Source organism: Rhincodon typus, chromosome 12 (genome assembly GCF_021869965.1).
Source record: "Rhincodon typus isolate 14 chromosome 12, sRhiTyp1.1, whole genome shotgun sequence".
NCBI lineage: Eukaryota > Metazoa > Chordata > Chondrichthyes > Orectolobiformes > Rhincodontidae > Rhincodon > Rhincodon typus.
Genome location: NC_063343.1, coordinates 25,347,065 through 25,372,166, shown reverse-complemented (window position 1 = coordinate 25,372,166; position 25,102 = coordinate 25,347,065). Strand labels below are relative to the sequence as shown.

At 40.8% G+C, this 25,102-nt stretch overlaps 1 protein-coding gene across 2 annotated transcripts in view; it reads right to left on the bottom strand.

Annotated features, from left to right (window-relative positions):
- The window catches only part of stk10 (serine/threonine kinase 10), a 99,630-nt gene that overhangs the window by 49,098 nt on the left and 25,430 nt on the right, over window positions 1–25,102 (bottom strand). For both annotated transcript variants that reach the window (XM_048603607.1, XM_048603608.1), the window contains exons 2-4: window positions 16,785–16,949; window positions 6,389–6,437; window positions 5,397–5,546 (exon numbers count right to left, since the gene is read on the bottom strand). In XM_048603607.1, coding sequence (XP_048459564.1) covers window positions 5,397–5,546; window positions 6,389–6,437; window positions 16,785–16,949 — 364 coding nt within the window. The remainder of the gene's footprint in view (window positions 1–5,396; window positions 5,547–6,388; window positions 6,438–16,784; window positions 16,950–25,102) is intronic.

Below are 25,102 nucleotides of genomic sequence, written 5' to 3'. Positions count from 1 at the left end.
AATGCTGACTGAATGATTCACCTAGAAGTCCCCAATATCGACATTGGTCTTCAGCCAATTTGATTCACTCCACACAACATTAAGGAATACCTGAATGCTCTAGATACTGCAAAGGCCTTGACGACAATCCAGCAATAGTACTGAAGACAAGAACTGCAACACTAGCCATGCCCCTGCCAAGTTACTCGACTACAGCTACAGCGGTGGCATCTATCTGGCAATGTGGTAAATTGCTTAGATATGTCCTGCCCACAAAAAGAACAACAAATCGAACCTGGGCAATAATGCCTCAGTCTACTATCAATCAGCCAAGTGTTAAAAGGGGACATCATTTTTGTGTTACGTTAAATTAGAAAATGTGATGATGTCACATTGTTGTGCTTGTCAAATGTGAAGGATATTTTTAAAATCCCTGAACACACATTTATGTTTGTATCTGCAATGAACATGGGTTCTCTCATGATGTTGTAACTTTTCTGAAAGAGGAAACTCCCAAGAAATGTTACAAGATTTAATTGTTTTTAAAAACGCAACAAAAATGAATGATCCAGAATTCTGAACTATACGCAAGTTACTAAAAGAAACCTATTAGAATCAAATACCCTCCTTAACACTTTGACAGATCTGTCATATCTAATACAAATCAGCCAATCAAGTGGTTGCACTTAAACTGTGCTGCAATTTCCTGCAATATCTTAGTGTGCAGTTTTAATCTGTTGCACAACTTCAAGGTTTAGTGCAGAACAAGTTTACAACAATTTCACAAGTAGCTAATGCCTCTACGATACCAGCGCCCTCTTTTTTAAAAACTAACAACCTGCACTTCAGAATTACAATACAAAACGGTTCTTCAACAAGGAACTGGGGCAGCACAGTGGCTGCTGCCTCAGTGCCAGGGACCCAGGTTCAATTTCAGCCTCGGGTGACTGTGCAAACTTCACAAAGACAAAGACAAAGACATTCTCCCTATGTCTGCGTGGGTTTCCTCCCACAGTCCAAAGTTGTGCAGGTTAGGTGGATTGGCTATGCTAAATTGCCTATAGTGTCTAGGGTGGGAAATGCAGGGATAGGTAAGGGGGTGGGTCTGGGTGGGATGTTTTTCAGAGGGTCGGTATGGACTCGACAGGCCAAATGGCCTGCTCCTACACTATGGGGATTCTAATGATTCTATGAAATCTGTGCACTCTAGTAGTGCCCACTACATACTAGCTATAAGCTACCAGCGTAGCAGTGTAGTTAATGGTTGAATGGAACTGTAAAGCACAGAGCATTGAGCAAATGAACACAATTGAAAATACAATAAGAAATATTTGTAATCGGATCATGTATTTAGGAAATGGTTAAAATTGAAAACAGAATACACTGGGTACTGCTTCCACATGCATGGAGACAACACCCACATCTCCACACCTCACTCAGCCCATTTGCTATTTCTGCAATTAGACTTCTTGCCTGATATCCAATGTCAGCTCAGCCACAAATTATTACAGTACAAATTTCCAAATTCATCGCCTGGATAATTTCCCAATACAATGCTTCCAATTTAAATTTGCCATCCACCGATTACCTTCCATCTGCTCTGTCACCTGCTTTTAAACTTCAGCAGCCTTGTACTACACCAAACCAAATTCACTGTTCCTCTCACTTCCCTTTTCTATTTCCCCTCTTTGCCTTCATCTAAGATTTATGATTGTGGCTTTACATCTTGGGTCATGTAATCTGAAATTGCCTGCTTTAATCCATTCAACTCCTTTAAAATGTTAACTGAAAGAACTGCAGACGCTGTTATTATCAAACAGAAGTTGCTGGAAAAGCTCAGCAGGTGTGACAGCATCTGTGGAGAGAAATCAGAGTTAACATTTTGGGTCTGAAAGTTTGATAAGAGATATATATATTTTTAAGTAGTGTCTCAGAGGGAAAAAGAGATAATGGGGCAGGGGAGCTCCATAACTTGGGGCTAAAGCAAGTCCACCAATGCTACAGCGACTAAACTAGGGAATGTTCAGAAACCAGAACAAGAGGCTGACAAATTATAGAGGTTTGTGGGATTGAAAGACATTGCAAAAATTCAGAGGGGACAGGCCAGGGAGGGATTTGAAAAGAACGTTAAAAACTTTAAAATCAAAAAACAGAATAGTTAAGGAGCAATTAGTTCCAGAGGTTGCCTTTAAAAGTGGAAAGGAACTTGGTGGTGGGGAGGGAGGGTGGGGGGGTTGTGGGTGGGGTGGTGGGGAAGAGAAAGACAGAGAGATAGAGGAAAAAAAAGGATGAGGGGAAAAAAGGCAACAGGGAGGAGCAGACTGCAGCCATGGGTGCAGGTGAGTGACTGCTTGGGTTTCGTGTTTATTAACCAAAATAAGGCAAGGAAAGGAAAAATGGCGAATCACTTGAGTGTAAACATAACACCTGCATGTATTAAGCCTACCTTGGAATTTTCACATTGAGTTTCAGCAATTAGTTTTTAAACAATACTGTTTGGTCACCAACTGAAGCCCCCAACAGAAATTTGAGATGAAAAACTTCAAATGACATGGATCCAATCCCAGTTAATATTATACTTGGGACTCATTCAGCAGATTTGTATCAGAACATTGCTGGTCATGTTCTTTGGAAGGCTTAGCTGCAGAGTTCACAGCAGGGCCAGAAAGCTTGGGTGGTGCTATTTTACACTTCTTCTGCATGGAAAACACCCATGTGTTATCAGTTCAAGCAGAAACAACAAAATTCTATTAGTAAGTTTAGAATTAACAAATCTGTGCTAAATTGCAAAGTATTGTTAAAAGGAAACAAGAAGTCAAAGCTCTTCATATTGCATTCATCAGAACTAGAACATAAGAAACCGACTTGAAAAAAAACTATTTTAAACAGCATGAGAACAGGGTACTGATTGGTTGTCCCATCATTTGTGTGGCTTGAAGCGAGACTCTTAATTGTCAACCTTAAATCTCTGACGAAGGAGACAGATTGTGTTGGTCAATATTGCTAAGGGGATGCAGCAAAGTTTGGCTGTCTCCATGACCCCATTTTCGAAGAAAAGGTGCAGTGCACGTACAAACTCCCTTTCCTCCCGAGTATTTGTGTCCAGCTTTTAACCTGCACAAATGCATCACTTGGTTAACGGACAGAAGCACTTTTGGACTTGATGCATAAAAGCAGAGAGAGACAGGTAGCTAAAATTCAACCTAAACACGTTCCCTTACCCCCAAAAGCCCAGCTCTTGCTAGCATCTTTGTTGGTGACCATGAGAAGTGCATTTTCGATGGAAAGACCACAGACCAACAGCGTGCATACTTGAAATGCACTAAGCAATGGCCCAGTGGTACTATCCCTGAACTGTTAATCCAGAGACCCAGATAACGTTTTGGGTACCAGGGTTCAAATCCTGCCACGGCAGATGGCGGAATTTCAATTCAATAGATTTATGGAATTAAGAATCTAATGATGACCGTGAATCCATTGTCAGTTGTCATAAAAACCCATCTGGTTCACTAATGTCCTTTAGGGAAGGAAATTGCCATCCTTACCTGGTCTGGCCTATGTGTAAACTCCAGACCCATAGCAATGTGGCTGACTCTTAACTGCCCTCTGGGCAATTAGGATTAGGCAATAAATGCTGCCTAGCCAGCAACACCCTCATCCCGTGAATGAATAAAGAAAGTGTAGATATATGTCTGCACTATTTTAATCCACATCTACAAAGTATTTCTTTACACCTTTTAATAAACTCCACCCTGCACTGAAATTTACTATTGAAATGCAGTAACCAAAGAGCTCCTCCTCCACAATGTATTAATTGATAAGTCAGACAATGAATTCTTAACTATGTGCTTACACCTACATTCACTGGTCAATATACATATTGGGATTCCTACAGTCAAGCATGCTACAAGATCAGTCCGATTGGCAATCTTGTGAATTGGACTCAAGCCAGCTGCTCACCGTGTAAGCTTGATGCTGAGGTAGCAGATATCTAAACTATTGTGTGGGGTGATGGATACCCTGATCACGTCATCACTCATATCATGTAAACTAATGAAATATCAAGACCAGCTCAAGTGGCATCCTGTACTAGCAGTTATTGAATCTCCTGACTGCTGAAGTGAAAACAACTTCACCAAAGAACACCACAGGCTGATAGCTAATAAAGAACTCTCTGTCACAGGTCCCCAAAATGAAAACCCCACATGCTCGTCTGAAACTCCAGCATCCCTGCTGGAACCCAGTCCAAACTCAACAAAGTGATTCCACCTCTACCTCAGAGCTGACTGCAAATCATTATCAACCACAAGTTGGTAACGAACCAATTTTTCTGGGAAAATCCAGACAATTATCAACCACTTAAGATTGTTCCAGGGAAAATCCAAGTGGAATAAGAACAGTTTTAATTGTGCTTGTGCATTGTAATCAGGTCATTGCACGTATACTAACTTACTGCCCGAGGAGTCCATTGCAATCACAACCACTTAGCTGAAGATGCCGAATGGATTGTTAATTTTAAACAAACAATAACAGCTTCCCTAGTTATATTAATAGAAAACCTTCAATGGTGAAGCACTGTTAGTACTAGATTGTCACATCAACCTAAATTTTATATTCATGTTTGTGCATGGCACCGAGCTATGGTCAACACTTATAGGAAGTAGCAGAAAAACGTTAACAGTGCCTTGTTCTATTACATGCAAAAGGACGCAGAAGTTAGGTGAAGAAAACTATTCAAAACATCTAGCAAACAAACTGTTTTCCTATGTACAACTACTTGTTAAAAGTGCAATGGTGAGGCTAATGCCACTCCGCCCTGTATTGCATCATTCATGATTCCAAAAAAGTCATTTTTATAAAAAGGGAACCAAAATTTATGCTCCCTCAAGATCTTTCCCGACCATGTAATTCCTGCGATTGAGTGGGCAGGAGGTCTGCTTCAAAGTATTTTAACTTGGTCCACGTTCTGTTCAAAGAGGAATCTCTCCTCCCAACAGCCAGGCAGCTGAAACTAAACAAAAAAAAAAGCAAACAAGCTCCTACTAATACGGTCAGGTATTTTGAAGAAAGACTGTCCCTATACACAGGGATATTTTGATGGCCCATTCCTTCAAGTCCTGCTACTGCTGAACACAATCTATAATCACAAACTTCCCCTTTTCAAGGGCTTATGTACGAGTTTTAGATGCTGGTTCTTGATACGCTGAAAACATGTATGCCTATATCACAGGAAGTTAACATTGAAAATGTCATGAGTGATCATTACACAGTTTTATGTCCACATTACCTCAAATGTGAGTATTTTACTGTAGGATTCACCTGGTTTAAAAAGGAAAATGATTTCCTTCCTTCACACTTTATAAATGCACAAATTAACCTTTCATGGAAAAAACATTTGAACCAAGTAAATGCCTTACCAAGTTTAATATTGCCATCCTGAGTGAGTAGAACATTTCCTGCCTTTAAATCTCGATGGATGATTTTCTGGCTGTGAAGATAATCTACGGCTTCCAGCATCTGACGTGCAACAACACGAATTTGTGGCTCAGTCAGTCCACGGTCTAATTCTGTGGTAGGAAATAGCACACAGCAAAAATCTAAATTACAAGCCAAGAATGAATGCTCACAATTTAAGTTGGAGTGGGGGTGGGGCTCATGGTTGGGTTAGGAACAATCAAGCAAAAATGGAGTTGGGAAAAACAGATGTTGCAATTGGCTCTTGGGGTTGATTCCTTCGAAGAGAGTCTTAAATCAAGGCAGGGGATAAGAACAGAGGTGTGGCAATGTTTAGGTTCTATCACAACACACCTCAAGATGTTGAAGAGTTTCTTCGTCAGTGGAAATATTTCCCAAAGTTTTAAAAGCAAAGAGCTATTCTGGAATGGAAGACATGAAGGGACTTGCACAGCAGCTGGTAAGGTTTTGATACTGTGTAGTAATGAAGTTTGGTCCAGTGTTGAACAATGACAGAAGTCAAAAATGTCAATGCCTAAATGGGTGAGATGCTCTTTGAAGAGTCGGTACAAACTCAGTGGGCCGAACAGCCTCTCTATGCACTGTAGGGATTCTACAAAAGACCACCAGGAACCTGTTCAAAACACATGCAACGAATAAAATACAAATCAGGGTGCTTAATTTGAACTGTTGGCTTACTTGGGGACAGTTTCCAAAATAAAGTTGCATTGTGCAGGGTTTCGGAACTCAAGCCAACACTGGAAGGAAGAGCAAAGGTGTCTAAGGAACCTTTCAGGGCCCTGTTATTCCTCCAAGTTTATCAGAATTTCATTCAAAAAGAATAATTTTCAAAAAGAAGTTGCATGACTATCAAATTTTCAAGTTAACAATCATCCAAATATTGATTGTACAAAATAGCAGCTTGCAGTTTAAATCATACAATAAGAAAGCTTACCCAACATTGTGGCATCCACTGCACCACCAGGACAAAACTCTATCATAATCTTTTAAAGGAGAAAAGAGAAACAAACAAGTAAAAATGAAGTTTCCAAAGATATTTTGTAGAAAGTTATTACTCAAAACCATACATATTCTCACTGATGCTTCCCCAACAAACACTCTCGCAAATCACCCACTTTGTAAAGAAATTGTGCAAATTCAAAGCAACAGCCTCCTGATGCTGCTGGGCCAACTGATGGTCATATACAAGATCAACCCATGATGCAAACTTATTTAGTTTCTGCTAGACTTATTTCTCAGAAAAAAATTCACAATGTAATATAAACTTGCATCTCCACCTGAATGGACTGGTGCATCTTAGCTTGTGCCACATTAGAAAGAATACACTCAATAGCAGGGGAAGGCAGGAAAAAGGGAGACTTAGGAAAGTTAACATTAGAGAGACCATGAAGCATCAAGGGATAAGAAATTCCTAATCAGCTGGCAAGACAACTGCAATAGTTGAATGGGCAGCCATCATTTGTGGATTGTTTACACAACATACTGGAACAAATGCAAAGAGTTGTGACTGTACAGGATGGAGGTCATTGATTGAAGAGCGTCAGTTGGAGGACTGATCCCTGCAGGTGCTCTTTATTGGTTAGATATGAACAACTAACTTGATATCCAAGGTGCACACAAAATGGTTGGTTGTTGATCATGCAACTTAATTGCAGAGGTTTTCACATAAACCTGACTGCCCTGGTCGACCCATTGTCTCCGCCTGCTCCTGCCCCACCGAACTTATCTCCACCTATCTTGACTCCATTTTCTCCCCCTTGGTCCAGGAACGCCCTACCTACGTCTGTGACACCACCCACGTTCTCCACCTCCTCCAGAACTTCCAATTCCCCGGTCCCCAACACCTCATCTTTACCATGGACATCCGGTCCCTATACACCTGCATTCCCCATGCAGATGGCCTAAAGGCCCTCCGTTTCTTCCTGTCCCACAGGCCCGACCAGTCCCCCTCCACTGACACCCTCATCTGCTTAGCTGAACTCGTCCTCACCCTCAACAACTTCTCTTTCAATTCCTCCCACTTCCTACAGACAAAGGGGGTGGCCATGGGTACCCGCATGGGCCCAAGCTATGCCTGCCTCTTTGTAGGTTACGTGGAACAATCCCTCTTCCGTACCTATACTGACCCTAAACCCCACCTCTTCCTCCGTTACATTGATGACTGTATCGGCGCCACTTCGTGCTCCCACGAGGTGCTTGAACAGTTCATCCACTTCACCAACACCTTCCACCTGGACCTTCTCTAATACCTCTCTCTCCTTCCTGGACCTCTCTGTCTCCATCTCTGGCAACCACCTAGAAACCGATCTCCATTTCAAGCCCACTGACTCCCACAGCTACCTAGAATACACCTGCTCCCACCCACCTTCCTGCAAAAATGCCATCCCCTATTCCCAATTCCTTCACCTCCGCCGCATCTGCTCCCAGGATGAGGCATTCTACTCCCGTACATCTCAGATGTCCTCAATTTCAAGGACCGCAACTTACCCCCCTCAGTGGTCGAGAACGCCCTTGACCGCATCTCCCACATTTCCCGCAACTCATCCCTCACCCCCTCCCTGCAATAACAACCACAACAGAAACCCCTCATCCTCACGTACCACCCCACCACCTCCGGATCCAACGCATCATCCTCCGGCACTTCCGCCATCTGCAATCCGACCCCACCACCAAAGACATTTTTCCCTCCCCACCCTTATCTGCTTTCCGGAGGAACCACTCTCTCCGTGACTCCCTTGTCCGCTCCACACTCCCCTCCAGCCCCACCTCACCCGGCACTTTTCCCTGCAACCGCAGGAAGTGCTACACCTGCCCCTCCACCTCCCCCCTCACCCCCATCCCAGACCCCAAGAAGACTTTCCACATCAAGCAGATGTTCACCTGCACATCTGCTAATGTGGTATACTTCATCCGCTGTTCCCATTGTGGCCTCCTCTACAATCGGGGAAACCAAGCGGAGGATTGGGGACCGCTTCACAGAACACCTATGCTCGGTTTGCACTAAACAACTGCACCTCCCAGTCATGAACCATTTCAACTGCCCCTCCCATTCCTCAGACGACATGTCCATCCTGGGCCTCCTGCAGTGCCACAACGATGCCACTCGAAGATTGCAGGAACAGCAACTCATATTCCGCTTGGGAACCCTGTAGCCCAATGGTATCAATGTGGACTTCACAAGCTTCAAAATCTCCCCTCCCCCTACCGCATCCCAAAACCAGCCCAGCTCGTCCCCGCCTCCCTCCCACCTATCGCCCCACCCCCATTCTCCTACCTACTAACCTCATCCCGCCCCCTTGACCTGTCCATCCTCCCTAACTCCCCACCTACCCTCACCTTCACTGGCTCCATCCCCGCCTCTTTGACCTGTGTCTCCTCTCCACCTTTCTCCTCTATCCATCTTCTATCCGCCTCCCCCTCTCTCCCTATTTATTTCAGAACCCCCTTCCCCTCCCCCATTTCTGAAGAAGGGTCTAGGCCCGAAACATTAGCCTTCCTGCTCCTCGGATGCTGCTGGGCCTGCTGTGTTCATCCAGCTCTACACTTTGTTATCGCAGCTCTTTCTACTGTTGCTGACGTGTTTGATGTCCAGATTTTTTCAGTTATTGCTTGGAAAAGAAAATGTAAATTTGTTCAAAAACACTCACTTCCCATGATAAAGGTACTTCCTTGTAGCAAAGACTATGCCCTGCCCCCACTTGGCAACAGTTCAGAACAGTGGTTTTGCTGACGAAAAGGCCGTTTTCCCTTATTTGTGCTAACAGGACATGCCAAACATCCTGTTTTGTCAGTATACACCAGCTGGCATACTGGCTGAAAGTGAAAATAATGTACTGCTGTCCAAAATCATAAACCAAAAGAAAATCAAAATTTTTGCATGAAAATCAGAACTATTATCCAGCCAAGATAGCTAGTAAATGCAGATCACTTTTCATAAGCCTTTGCTCAGAGCCAGTTAAATAAATACAGCATAAATGATTATAATGCCTTATAATCAAAGTTTAGACAACTGATATTTTGATATGTCACCTCAAATGGTTTGGTCTGCTGCCTGCAGACAAAGGCTATTAAAGACTCGTTCCAGTGGAACATGCTCCTACCTGGTTTATGTCTGGTATGACAGTATAGCAAGTCTCAACATATACGTGGCTCAAAATCAAAGCTCAAACTGAATTTAGTGTGGAATGTCTTAATAAAAAAAGAGGGAGAAAAAGAATTAAACGACAAAGTCTTTAAGCAGGCTGCCAGCTTCATCTGCCTAACGAGAATTTTTACAACTTAAAGCATTGTTTAGGGCACCTAAAAGCTCCAAGTAACCCAATTCTTTCATCACTTGAGGCATTCAGCAGATACAATGTTTCAAACATTCCTCAGCCTCCACCACAATCAACTCTAAGATGCTACTAAAATTATGGTATTTAATTTTGTTTGGAACAGGAATATTTGATACCAATGAGCACTTATGAGACCAAGTCTACAGATGTGCCACCAAGCTCTCTGGAAGTAACAGCCATCACTGTTCTAACTAGTATCTTAACCCAAATGAATAAAGCATTCAATTTATAAGCAAATGAAGTGTATTCACCAGTCACATAATTGCAGAGGGTGTGGCATATTTCATATTTCAAATCAAATGGAACACATAATACAATACACTTGTAAATCAGTCAGTTTGGGATGCACAGGACTGGCATCTGTAGATTGGCTTCCTGCAATTACATTGCTAAAAAGCAGCACCCTTTCCATAACAATGGAACCTTTCAGACAGGAATCTGCAAATGTACCACTGCAACAATAGCAATATAAACATCATTTGACTGCAGATAGTGCTTTTCTACAAATCAAACTGAAAGTGGCTGTATAAAAAGATTATGTAGGTAAGCCACCCACAGGGTGTTTATATCCTGCCAGAGTGGATGGTGGCCAGAATTAGGGTGTGGGTCATCAAAACATGAATTTGCTTCAATCAAGGACAAGACTGCAATGACAGAGAAGCACAGCAATACCTGTTTAAAGAGTAGCTTTCATCTCTTTGGCCATGACGAAGGGTTTTGTTAATAATGACAATTTTAGATTTCTTTACATTTGCAGATTAGCCAATTATTATCAACAGATGCAGAAAACTCATTTCAGTGCTGGAAGGCTCATACTTGAGAAACTGAACAAAAGACAAAAGCATCTTCAAATTGGTTCATCATTTGAGTATCCCAATTAAAAAAAAACTGTACTGCAACCCAAGCACTGCAGAGAGCAGATAATGATGGTAACTTGATCCTTCAGTTATTGATAGTAAGTGGAATCACAACAGACAGAAAAGGATTCCAAGGCTGTGCCCTCAAGCATTAAACAGTTTTCCAGAAAAGCTACTGGCGAAGAAATAAAATCAAGTCAGTCCTTGGACATGAACACAGTGTAGGTGTGAGTACTGGAGTCTCCTACACAAGCAACAGCACTGCTGTCCAAGGTATCATACACCAAGTTAATAAATGCAATCCAGCTGGTAGTTGCTAGCTTATGGCATTCATGAATACAACATTAGTACAGCAAAAAGCAGTTCATCTTTCAGCAGAAGGAAATTTGGCTTATAGAAAATGAATTGTAACATAATTCAATTGTAATTTAACAGTACAACATTACTGTAATACAGATTCAAAGCAATGCAAGAAGTTGAACACAGTTTATAATACGTAGTACACATTCAGTTATATATGCAAATTGCAAGTATAAGCAGCCTGAAAACTCAAGGACTTGACTTGCACACAAATGAGCTCATTTTGTGCTGCATGATGTGCGTTTAACGGCACCTGGTCACTTTTCTTAAAAAAAACTTCACATATACATGCAAAATAACATTAAAATAGAACTAAAAATTACATCTATAGAGAAACTGAACAGCTGTCATCCAAAACTCGTATTAGATTCAGCTGTTGGGAGAATACAAGAGAAAGAATGCAAGTCTTCCTCACAGAAGGTGGCCTGAAACAGCTGCATGCTTACCCAGTGAGTGGCCCCTGCACAAATTGGCATTTATTTCCTCCTCAGGTTCTTAACTAATCAGGAAACAGCACAGCAAAAAGGAAGGTTCATAATCTCACTTTTATTTGCTACCACTACATGCATTATTTTACTCCCAAATCCCTTCTCCCTTGAAAAACATTATAACCTTTCACATCCCATTCCTCAGATACCATTTCCAAACAAAAACAGGAAAAGAAACTACAATTAATCTTTATTTTCAAAATTCATGTCAATACATAAATACATTTACGAAAATGGAACTGGTGGGGAAATGAAAACAGAATACAGACTTCTATTCACAAATATCTTCCTCAAAAAGTATCAAGTCTTTCCAGGCCAGCTTTTAAAACCTTTTATAATTTCACCCAAATGCATAAAAAGAAATCTTGCAGTAAGCAACCAAAAAGCTTACATGCAGTTTAAATCTTCCTTGAGTAAGATAACAGAGCACTCCTGATGCCTTTGAAAGTGTCATAGTATACCAAGATTAACAACAAAGCAGATTGTGGGAGAAACCATGCATTTTCATACAACACAAGAGCACTCACTCAACAGTCATTGACCAACTTCAATCTGATTCTAGCTAAAAGGTAATGCATACCAAGAAAGCAGTGGTGGATATGTCCCACATAGTATTCCTGAATTCCTGCTGGAATTTTGTTCTTCCAGGAGGTGAAGACTTAACAGCATGTCACCAAGTCAGTATAGAGAAACTGCTTTCTTAAGCAGGAGTGAGTAATAAGAAAATGTAAATAACAAGACTCCAACTTCAAATTTTGAAAAAGTTTTTGACAATTTAAAGTTTTCCATCAAGTTATTTATAATTAGCCTAAAAGAATGAGGCAGTTTTGGATGCTATGATAAACATTCTTAAAACTTGTGCAAAGATTGGTGATAATTCTCAGTGACTTCATGGTTAGGATATTACCAAGTATTGTAGGCAATATGGAAAATATCTTTTCGTGACTACATATTTTCTTCATTTGTGGGATATGGGCATTGCTGGCTGGCCAGCATTTAATGCCCGTCCCTAGTTGCCCTGGAGAAGGTGGTGCTGAGCTGCCTTCTTGAACTGCTGCAGTCCACCTGCTGTTGGTTGACCCACAATGCCCTCAGGAAAGGAATTCTAGGATTTTAACCCACAGAGTGAAGAAATATTTCCAACTTAGTATGGTGAGTGGCTTGGAGGAGAACTTGAAGCTCGTGGTGTTCTCATGTATCTGTTGCTCTTGTCGTTCTAGATGAAAGTGGTCATGGGTTTGGAAGGTACTGTCTGAGAATCTTTGGTAAACTTCTGCAGTGTCTTGTACTAACTACACACTGCTGCTACTCAGCGCAAGTGAAGGAGAGAATTCTGCCATCAAGAATTATCTTCCAGCTTGCCTTGCTACCTCTCTCTCCCCATAAGTGTACTTTCATTTTCTATTCACTGTCCACTGCTCCCTTTCTAATCTCCAATTTTCTTAATTTCATCTGATAACTATAATTTGAGCAGTTTAGTCCCCAAGGTCTGGAATCTCCTCTCTAATTCTCTCCACCTTGCTCCAGCCCCTTAAAATCACTCCATAAAATGTAGCAAGATTTTAGGTCACCTATCTCAATATCTCTTTACGGAGCTGTGCATCAAATTTTGTCTGATAAAACTCCTGTGAATGGTCTTGGGATGTTTTGCTGAATTAGAAAGTATTGTTAGGATAGGAAACATTTAAAGATTGTACAAAGCCAACTAAAGAAACATTTCCCATTTAATGGTATAAATAATATTCCTTCATCAATATTGCCCTAAATAAGGAAAGGTTGCATTCAACTTATACAGACACGGGAAATAGGTCACCATTTGACCAGCTGGCAACAGTTTTGGCCTTCCAGATTCGAGTAAAAGCAACATGTGCATTTATCTTGCGCCTTTAACGCAGTAACTGGCCGAAACCCCTTCACAGGAGCATTAATATCGTTCTCAAAAAGGGATCACAAAAGAAAAGATTTGGAAAGCACTGGTTGGTGCAGCTAAATTCATGGCACTAAGGTCAAACATTTAAAAATCGGGATGCTCAACTGATCAGTATTAGGGGAATTTAGACATCACAAAGGTTTTAGGGCTGTCTTACATTAGTAATGTAGTGAGAGCTGGGGCCACAAGAAATTTAAAACAAGGTTGAGTCTTTTAAAATCAGAGCATCACCATGCTAGTGTCAAATGTAGATTAACAGAGGGCAGGTGCGTGAACAGGACTTGATGCGAGTTAGCTTACAGGAGTTTTGGGTGCCCACAAGGTTACAGAGGACAGACAGTGGAATGATAGAAAAACATGAAAAGAGTCAATTCTAGAGAAAACAACTGACTAGATGAAGGTGTCAGCAACAACTGAGCTAAGGCAGGCCTAAGGGAAGAACGGGGTTATGGACATATAACATATATGGACATGGGGCGGCACGGTGGCTCAGTGGTTAGCACTGCTGCCTCACAGCATCAGGGACCCAGGTTCAATTCCACCCTCGGGCAAATGTCTGTGTGGAGTTTGCACATTCTCCCCATGTCTGTATGGGATTTCTCTGGGTGCTCTGGTTTCCTCCCACAGTCCAAAAGATGTGCAGGCTAGGTGGATTGGCCATGCTAAATTGCCCATAGTGTTCAGAGATGTGTAGATTAGGTGGGTCATAAGGGGATGGGCCTGGGTGGGATGCTCTGAGGGTCGGTGTGGACTTGTTGGGCCAAAGGGCCTGTTTCCACACTGTAGGGATTCTATGATCTATGATATGGAAGCAGGCACCATATAGTGATGGAGCAAATGTTTGGTTAGGGTTAAAAGCTCAGCTCAAAAGGCACATAGGACGTAAATGGTCTGATTCAGCGTCAGAGTGACCAAAGCTATGTCATCAGGATGACTCAAATCTCAGATATCCTATGCAGTCACTTCATCCACCAACATGATTTACACAAGATTGCTCGCAAAACTAGAAGTTCATTATTACTGCTACTAATTTCAAATTGTCACATTCTTTTGTTCACAGACATGGAATTAGATGATATGGGATTTAAATTGCCTTTATTTCCAAAGATTTTCCAGTATCAACAAGGAAAACTTCGGTCTCAGACGTGGTTTGCGTAAACTATAGTCAGTCAAAAGCATGAAATTAATTTAGGAAAACACTTTTGAGATCTTCAAGTATTCAGTCTGTATATATTGCAAAACGTTTTATCAATTTGGAGAAGTCCAATGTGTCTGAAATCGCATTTCTTCTATTTTTAAGCCTGCGCAGCTCATAATGAGGGTTGATTTGCAATGGGATGTCCATGTTAAAACAATTTTAAAAATCCAGTGTAAAGCACATACACATGTATGCGTGCTTTAAAAATTGTAGACTTTAGAATATAACTTGTACAGGATTTGAGACCACTACATACAACTCTGGGAGAAAATAAATATTTTTCCCAACCATCAGGCAGCCCAAGTGTTTTACTGCCAATGAAGTGCTGCAAATGTAGTCATGGCTGTAACAGAAATCAGGCAATTTATATACAAGCCACCTTTAGCAATGTGATAACAGCCAGCATTTTATTAAAAATATTGATTGGGGGACAAATCCTGGCTCCAACACTCAAGGCGGTTGACACCATAGAGGGAAAAAAAAAGTCCTTGATTGGTACACCTTCCACCAGCTTATACATTTGCACTCTTCATTAATGATGCAACATCTCAGCAGCATGCAATATCAATGAGATGCACTCCACCAACTTGTCTTCAACAGTTCCTTTCAAAAGAAAGTCTCCCACCTAGAATGGACAAGGGCAACTGACACCAAAGGACCTTATCTTCTTATTAGTTCCAAGTCAGGAGGGAAATATTAGAATTTGTTTTTTTTTTAATAACAGAGTTAAAATTCTTGAACTCCCTTTTGAGCATGGTATCTACACCTCACAAACTGCAGCACTTCCAGAAAGTATTCACCATCAACTTCTCAAGCACAAATAGGAATGGGCAATAAATGCTGGCTAATAAATAAATTCTGGCTGGAGCAATTGGAAGAAGTGCTGTGGAGTGTCACATGATAGGAAAGTATCACTGAAACTGAAAACGAAGAAACTACAAGATGTTGGAAAATTTGGTCTTAATGTCTAAGTATCTGCACATTATAACATCAAGGAAAGAGAAGCAACAACTAGATATTAATGAGACTTGGATGCTGAAATGGATGTGTTGAGTAATGAGAAAGGAAAAATAAAAATCAGCACATCAGTGGATCAGCTAAGATTATGGAAACTTTTAGTCACTCCAGAGAGAGGAAGGGAGGAACGGAGAAAAAGGGAAAGTGGTGAGATGAGCAATGAAGATGGGACTACCAGGAATGAGGAGAAAAGGAAGACCCAAGACCAGATAGAACATTTTGTACTGAGAGTTACATCTACGATCCATTATAAAACGAACACTTAATTGTTTTACATAACACAAAACAGCAAATGTTGTATGTCATTTGTAAGCAAGCCATGCTTGAATTGACTCAGGACTCTGGGCTCCCTCCGTCTAAACAAACACTGGGATCAACTGGGATGAGACAGGCTTCCACAGACATTGGACAGGAAGTCCTGCCTTCAGTAGCCATCATCCAAAGGGTTAGCAGCTCACTTTCCCAGCAACCCTCTGTGGAGACTGCAGTAGTCCCCAAGGAGGAAGTACTGATGGAGCCTAGATATAGTTTGGATTAGAGTCAGAACCATGCAGGCAGGTCCCAACAAAGGGTCAGCAGGGTTACAGAGGTATGGTTGGTCACTAGACAGTGGGGGCATGGGCTAAAAATGCATGGATGCGACGGCAAGGGGTAGAGTTCACTGCAGGTTAATTCCCAGCTCAGTCTTCACTTCCCCCATGAGTCAAACAAAAGGAAATGGGTGATGTAACTGATGAGAAATAGAAGGACCTGGCCAGAAAAGGTCTGTGATCAAGAACTTGGGAAAAGAGGGCATACAAGACAGTAAGTTTCAAACCACTGGGCAAAAAGGACGGGACAGCTTGAACTGTGAATAAACAACTTATACATAATTAAATCTGAACGAGTTCAGCTAGCTCAGAAATCACCAATGTGCTGCAGTACAACATTCAATGGATAAAAATTCAATTTACTCAAAGTGCAGCCACATTGCTGTAGAAAAATTCAGGAGGGAAAAGATGGAACAATTTGTTTAAGACAGTGCACATGCACGTTTCTGCAACCTTCATTAGAATATTACCAGGGACTGACAGCATGGTCTCCATCTACAATAAATAATAACCAGAACGTGCAACTCAAGAAAACCAAATCAATTGTATTCCTTACCCATAACTTATTCTCATAAAAGAAAGCATCCAGCTGTTTAACAATGTAAACATGGTTGCATGAGGCCAGAATCTCAATTTCCACCATATAATCTTCAAGCTCTTCTTCACTCTTCACCTCAATAACCTTTGCAGCTGCTAACTCTCCAGTCTCTTTGTTTACAGCCTGTAAGAGACATAAAACACATTTTCATCCACAGCAACAATAAGTGAAAGATGACAAATACAAAAATTGCTCAACAGCAGTTCACATTGTTAAGTTGAACCTGTAAAAGATTCAAACATCTACAGAGTGACACTGCATGCCTGCAACTTTATTGCATGGTTTCCAAAGCAGCCTTAGAAGCAATGGTGGTATGTTTAAACAAAAACCTACACCAAAATTTGTTGTAGCTGGTGAATGAAGAGCACCCACCTTGCGAAATTCTGCACTTGAAGTTGCTACAAGTTACAGTTCAAAACAATGTGACACCATTTGGGTCTTGGATGAATAGTGCAGGCAAGGTGTGTGACCTGAACCAGGCTGAAGAATCATTAGTGAACAACACACCGCCTGAAATAGGAAGTACCAGACAGAGGAGCAAATGCAACATCAAATCAGGTTCTGAAAAGCCCAACAGCAAAATCAGGGGAAAGATAGATTGTATTGAGAAATAGACAGGAAAAAAAGTTCTAAAAATCTGCAATTAAAAACCAAAGAAATTAGATTCCATAAGTGCAATAGCTAATTTTCAATGGCAGTGAGGTTGTTCGGATGTAACTACAACATAATGTTCCATTAAAAAAAGCATCTTATGACTGAAAAGCATAAATCCTAACTTTTCAACAAATCTAGTTCAGCATCAGGGACCCAGATTCAATTCCAGCCTTGGGTGAGTGTCTCTGTGGAGTTTGCAAATTCTCCATGACTGTGTGGGTTTCCACCAGGTGCTCCAGTTTCCTCCCAAAGATGTGCTGGTTAGTTGGATTGCCTATGTTAAGTTGGCCTGTAGTGTCCACGAATGTGCAAGCTAGGTGGATTAGCCATTGCAAATGCAGCATAGGGAAGGATGCTCTTCAGAGGTGTGGACTTGAAGGGCCAAATTGCCTCTTTCTGCACTATAGGGATTCTATGATTTTAACTAAACTCAAATGTTAGAAACTTCATGCCATTCAATGCATTTGAAAGGGAAACCAAGCAGCAAGATGCCATTTTTGCAAAGCTGCTGGGGAAGCAAATCACATCCAACAACCTTGCAGTTTCATGTGAAACTGCTTGGCAGTCTGTGCTGAAGTTTGCTATCCAATTTGCAAAAACTTGGTCAAACGCTGGTTCAGCCTCAGTTTTAGTATTTTACCAGTTCTGACTGTGACCCACTTGTATTTATCTCCAGCACCCTTTACAAATATGATACTAGAAACAAAAGAGAGATAGACTGGAAAATGAGGCTAGCATCTCAAAGCAGATATGGTTGGGGGAAGATTTAGTGCAAGTGCTTAAAGCCATGAATGACTTCAATAAATGATCACCATTAGACTAACTTTTTAATTCTAGATTTATTATTGTATTTAATTTTCACCAGCCATGTTGGAATTGAAACTCATGTCTCCAGAGCATTAACCTGGGGTTTTGGATTACCATTACACCACTTCCTCCCTTCAATAAATGTGAGGTTTAAGCTATAGGGAGAAGCGGAATAGGCTGGGGCTATTTTCCCTAGAGCAATGGAGGCTGAGAAGTGACCTTAGAGTCTTATAAAATCATGAGGGGCATAGAAAGGGTAAATAAGACAAGGTCTTTTCCCCAGGGTGGGCGAGTCCAAAACTAGAGATGGCATAAGTTTAAGGCGAGAGGGGAAGATTTAAAAGGGACCTAAGGGGTAACTTTTTCACACAGAGGGTGGTGCACGTATGGAATGAGCTATGAGAGGAAGTGGTTGAGGCTAGTACAATTACAACATTTAAAAGGCATCCGGATGGGTACATGAGTTGGAAGGGTTTAAGAGGGACATGGGCCAAATGGGACTAGATTTATCTAGGATATCTTGTCAGCATGGACAAGTTGGACAGAAGGATCTGTTTCCATGCTGTACAACTCTGACTCTAACTCTTTTCCTTAGTATCATTTGACTCATTGATTCCATATTGTATGCAGGGTGATCGTGGAGGATGCAAGCAACATTGAGATGGCATGAATTGTGGGTGAAGGCTGGAGGGGCCAGCAGCCTTTAACACAACTGGGACAAACTCCCACAGAATGGAGACGGACCTTCTATCCAGCCTGCCTTGCTACGTGTCAGTCTCTGCAGTCACGTCCAAACTGCTTGTGGGGCCAGTAGGTCCAACTCAATCCTGCTTCCTCCTCACCACAGTGAGGATGTTCTGAGTCCAATTTCATAGAAACACATCTTTGAGTCAGTATTTTTCTCAGCTTGAGTTTCCAGCCACAAAATGCAAAAGTCTGGCTTATGGTTCAGCAGGAGAACCAGAGGTAAGGTGTAGAAATTTTTTTTTTTTTTTTTTTAAAATGTAACCAGATCTGATCTGAAAGGCAGTGCCTGGATAACGTATTAAATCAGATTCAATAACTTTCACAGTGGAATGGATGACTATTTGAAAATTTTTAAAAAAAATTCTGAGCTATGGTGAAACAACTGGAGGGGACATGCATGATTAATTGGGAGCTCAAGGCAAAATGGGCCAAATGGCCTCCTTTTATGCAGTATTACAATTCCCTCAAAAGCAATGTGGAGTGCCATTGTCCTCAGTTATTTTAACAGTAAATTGTTCAATATTCTATGTCACTGCTTGTAGTGGGTGCTAACAAAGACTAATCTTTGCTTACCATGCCCAGATGGACAGACTGCAATTTGTTTTATCTAACCACAAGGCAGAGAGTACAGTTCAAGCATAAAAGCCAGCAACCTCAGTTTGCAATCAACACTGTAGACCTGTCCCAGCTGAAGAACATCCATCAGTCAGAAACTAAAGCCAAATATTTCACCTAAAAGCAATTGTGTAAAGAGTTAATACAACAAAGACACTAATGTCCATTTACCACAATAATGCATTTAGTTTCCTTCCATAATGTTTCCGTAGGTCAGTGTCTGGTCTCATTTGTCTCAACCCCACCCTTCCACCAGCTCTGAAGTATTGAGTATGATGATTCATTTTACAAATGAAACCAATGCTAACATTTCAAGGCAGTACTATACCAATACTGTATTGTCAGAGGTACAGCCTTTTATGAAATATTAAACCAAGGTGCTTTTACCAACCATACCAAGTTCCTGTACTGTCTTGACTAAGTCTTCTTTCGAATACCACAATGTTAACTGATCAATCACTATGGGTCTTTACTGTAAAATGACTAACATTTTTAGCATACATAACAAAGGCAGTAATTTGTTGCCTGTAAAAAGCTTTTGGATGTCTTAAGGATATAAGAGTTATAAAAACACAAGCTCCTTACTAAGATAAGCTGCTAGTGAAGCTGCAATTATTAGAGGGTATTGAATCACAAATTCAACAACCGAAGCTGTGAACAGAAAAATTGAGTTCATGCGAATAAGCTCAGTTTTTTTTTGGAACTCTTCACTTAAAGCATTATCGTATGACTGCAAAATTGAAGGCTTTACCATGTACACAAAATGGAAAACTTGCTCCTTTACAAGCCCTTTCTACCAGAAAGATCTCCCAGCATTTTTGGAGATGTTCAAGTACTGGACTCCATTAAAGAACATGAAGGCAGACGCACAACATCAAATAGTCGGAAGATGTTGCTCATTTTAAATAAAGGAAAGTAATACTTTGAAGCTTTGGCATCCTTTGGGTGCAACAACTGGCAATTTAGAAGGTAAAAAACATCACCCCACTGGCAAATTTCACGGTTAATTCATGACAATCTAAACAGAATGATGATCAACAGATTCCATTTATAAACTGCTTTTAAAATAATAAAGCAAACCAAAATCATTCACAGAACTCAAGTAGAAGATTATCAGATGGCATATCCAAAAAATACTTTGTCAACGAGAGACAGAGTGGGATGGGGGTTGGGGAGCGAGAGAGAGAGCAGTGCAGGGAGGATCTCCAAAAAGGGGGTGTAGAGTAGCTCATTAAAGGCATGGCCTATCAATTGTTAGAAAATTCTGGGGCCAAACACAGGAGGACAGCGACTTGAAGAGGAGTTGGGTGTGGTCATAATGCAAGGGATGGGGTGAGGGGGTGGGAGAGGAGAAATTGGGAAGAGGTGGTGAGGTCATGGAGAGTTTTGAACAGAAGGCATTGGAGAATCAGGAGTCAATGTGGGTCACTAAAGACAGGGTGAAAACTCAGCCAGATTTGTTGTGCAAGAGATACAAAGTCAAAATGAAAATGGAGTCCATCTTTCCTGCAATCTATTAACATAACTGCTAGAAAATGGAAAATTGAAAGAAATATGGATACTGGAAATCATACAAAAACAGAAATGCTTGAAAAACTCAGCAGATCTGGCAGTCTCTATGGAGAGAAATCAGAGTTAATGTTTCAGGTCCAATGACTTTTCCTCAGTACTGATGGTAGCTAGGAAAAAGAAATGAGAATTAAATGAAAATTAGAAAATGGAACTCTGTTATATAACTGACAGATATTCTGTAGGCCAAGACAACTCATCCAAAAACAGGGTAAAATAAAGGGTGTGAGGAGATGTGATCTAAATATTATGTTTTTAAAGACTACATTGGACCATCTATTTATATGTTGAACATTTGAATGATTGAATGATTTTATTGTCACGTGTATTTTACAGTGAGAAAAACAGTAAAATTCAGTGAAAAGCTTTTCCACTGGTGCCATTTTGAATAATTTTAAGAAAAAAAATACAAGGATATAGCTTAAAGAGGATTCATCAGTCCTGAGCCAGCTCATCATCATCAACATCTGCCCGCCATTTCTCCTCCACTGCCTCACAGTCTACACCAGACCGAGCCAACTTTGTCTTCAAAGTTGGTGATGCTCAGGTGCCAGCTTTCGCTGCTGGGCCTACCTCTTTTAAGCGAAGCACACTTTTTAAACGGAAAGCACTGGGTAGAAAATGTTGTACATGCAAAGAGCAGGGAGCTCAGATGGAATACTGAGATTCCAAACTGAGATTCTGGGAGGTTAAATGGCCCAATGAGATTATCTCAGTTTAAGTAATGAGTTCTGCCTAAAAAGTAACGGCCCACTGCTTTCTTTCTTTGCAAACACTCTTGGTAGCGCGAGAGCTGTAAAGTCATCTTTACTACATGGGGAGAGTCTCTGAAAAGGACTTTCTACTGCAGCCTCTCCAGAAAAAGAGAATTCAGCCACCTACAATTGTTTCAGGAACACATCCAGCACTGGCTGCATGTGTAACTTTGGACAATCAGTGATTTATCTCTTTTTCAGGAGTTTAGTTAATGCTTGGCTAAAGTACTTTAAGGTTCAAAACTCTGCAGAGAAGGGCAGAGAGATATATATACAGAGGTTGAGAAGGACTGTCAGTGCAGGAATTGAACCCATGCTATCAGCATCACTTTGCATCACAAACTAGTCATCCAGCCAACTGAGGTAACGGATGCACCCCCCACCCCAGCTTTGGTAATATACCGGTTGTCTGTTGTTGACTAAAGAAATGTTGACTTAAAAAACCTGCTTAACTGGTTCTTAATAATAAACTTGATAAAATCTAAGACTGATATAATTAGTCATATTGGCAATAGTAGAGTAGAGTAGAGGGACTACAACAGGAAACAGTACACTCTTCCAACCTTGATTATAGCACAGGTAAACTCGGCACAAGTCAAAAGATAGGGCACAGGTGTGTTAACAAAGTTTTGAAATTAAAATGAACCCAGACATTAAATAGCAATATTTGGAGCTACATTCAAAATCATACTATTTAACACCAGCAAGTTTTCACAATTTCAACTATCAATGTTCCCATTATGATCTCTTAACCTTTTCTCTCATTGTTAATACGTCCCAATTAGAAATTTTGGTATGCTACATTTGAAAAAATTTGAATTGGATCTTAAAGTGACAAGTCTTAGATTATATCTCATTTGCCTAACATATGGACATGCAATAAATATTAACTTATGGTTGGATAGCTTTTCTAGTACTAAAACGACATGATCTATACAGAAGATTAATCAGCAAGTAGCATACAGCAACACACAATAGAAGAGGCAACAGAACTCAGACTTCAAATGTTGTAGGAAGGAGCAGAGCAGCAATTTAAATACTTTCCAGCTGGTTAGCTGGCAAACAACTCGTCAATCAATCCTTCACTACTTTGCAGAGGATGTGACTGAATTTTGTATTTTGCATCATTGAAAGTGAACAATTGTACAATTAGAAACATCTTTAGATATAGCAATTTCTCATTAAATATCCTTCTGGTTTGAAAATGTGCTTGAGTGCACATAATTAGCCTGTTAAGAACACTGTTTGCTGCTCAGGATTCATTTCCTGTTCAAAGCTCCACCTGGAAACTGCATTTAGATGCCCATATGGGTGTAATTAACAGAATTCCTTCTAAATTAGAAGCAATGGTATTCACTCGCGACCACCTTACTAAAAATAGAATAACCATCATAGATAGAGCAAGGTTTCTCAAACAGGTATGAGATGAGAGAGAAGCCCAGCCAATCCAAACTCAATTTGAAAATAAAATCAGTTTCTTCTTCTTGGATATTATTTGCAACTGGTTGAACAAGCATTTTTGTATGTCATTGACTTTTACAGCAATATTTAACTTAAGTTTGTTCAATCTGGGGTGGGTTAGCGGAGACAGATGAGAGAGAGAGAAGTGAGGGGGCAAAGAGACAGCAGAAAAATATCTAGAATAAATTGGTGATCTGTCAGTGTACCACAAGCCTGGCTTTCAATCCTTTTATTGACTTTCATGCAGTGCTGCTGCGTGCCAGGTGACAAGCACACTTGTTTGTGGAGACTGTTTTGCACAGGGACAGCCATCATCAACAGAGGGTGCATGCAAAATATGAACTTGAAGGAGCAGGAAAGGCTAAAGGAATGAATTATCCCTTTTCTGGTTTTAATGTGGATCTGATCTGGTTTCTTCCCCTAACTTCTTCACACACTGTGCAACCGGAGGAAGTCAGGACGTTCATCATACATCAGACAGCTTTACATTCATGGGCTCATATTCTCTAACAGACTTCGTCTGAGCGCTAATATCTTTTGGGTGAATCCTACTGACTGTAGGTGAAGGCGTTGGGAAGAAAGTGGCTTAGAGGCAGCAGGGTGCTGCTACTGTCACTAAAAGGTTTATGCCGATTAGCTCACTGGTTAAGTCACTCAACCCTATTTATTCATGTACTTCTCTTTTTCTAAGGTTGGTTGGGGGGGGGGGGGCGTGGAGGGAAGAGATCTGGACTTTAAATTTTACAATAGCCCAACTTAATATGCTCAAGCATTCAAGGAGACTATTGAACACAGGGATGGCCAACATCAACGGACAGAATGCAACACATTAGCATTGAAGGAGAGGAAATGACTCAAGGAAAGATTTTCAATTGTACTCTAATGAGTACAGTACTTGTTCCTGGTTCAGACGGAAGGTGGGATGGAAGACCTTGGGCAGCAGATAGGCATATAACGTAAATTTAGTGTTTAAGCAATCCTCTTGTATGTACGGCTATTTCAGTGGGAGTAAGAATCATTTCAAAGAACAGGAAAAATCGTTGTAATGCAACAATTAGGGAGAGATACTTTTTAATGCAACATCAACTTTAAAACAACAAAATCCCACTTCAAGTTGCACCATAAAGACTGAACAATGAGGGATGGAGGTCTGGGCATACAAAATTAAGCCACCATTAACCTGCAAAAATTAAAATAAATAAGACAACTACCTAGGTTTTTACTTGTATTGTACTACAAGTTGAGACAGTGTACAAATAGTGTAAATTGGCTCTATGTTATAGGGACATTTAGTTACTAAGCTGAAGACATGCAGAGGGCAAGAATTTTTAAGCAAAAAGCTAATTGTTAATACTGAAATCATAATGAAAACTGCAACTGCCATGCAGCAGTACCAAGAACTGTTAAATAAAAACACACCACATTGCGTCAATGCTGGTGTCTGCCATTGAAACCCTAAGAAAAATGTTTGGGAAGGAGAAAGCCAACCAACTAGGAAAAAACCCAATGTCAACGGTTAGACCAATGAAATGATTGATTTTAGGTTCTAACAAGTGGGAAAGGTAGGGAAATCAAAACCAGGGCTCCTTGGATGAGGACGGAGATAGAAAAAGTAATAAATAATAAAAAGGGATGTATGACTCGAGTTGAAAATTGGAGGAGTGTACT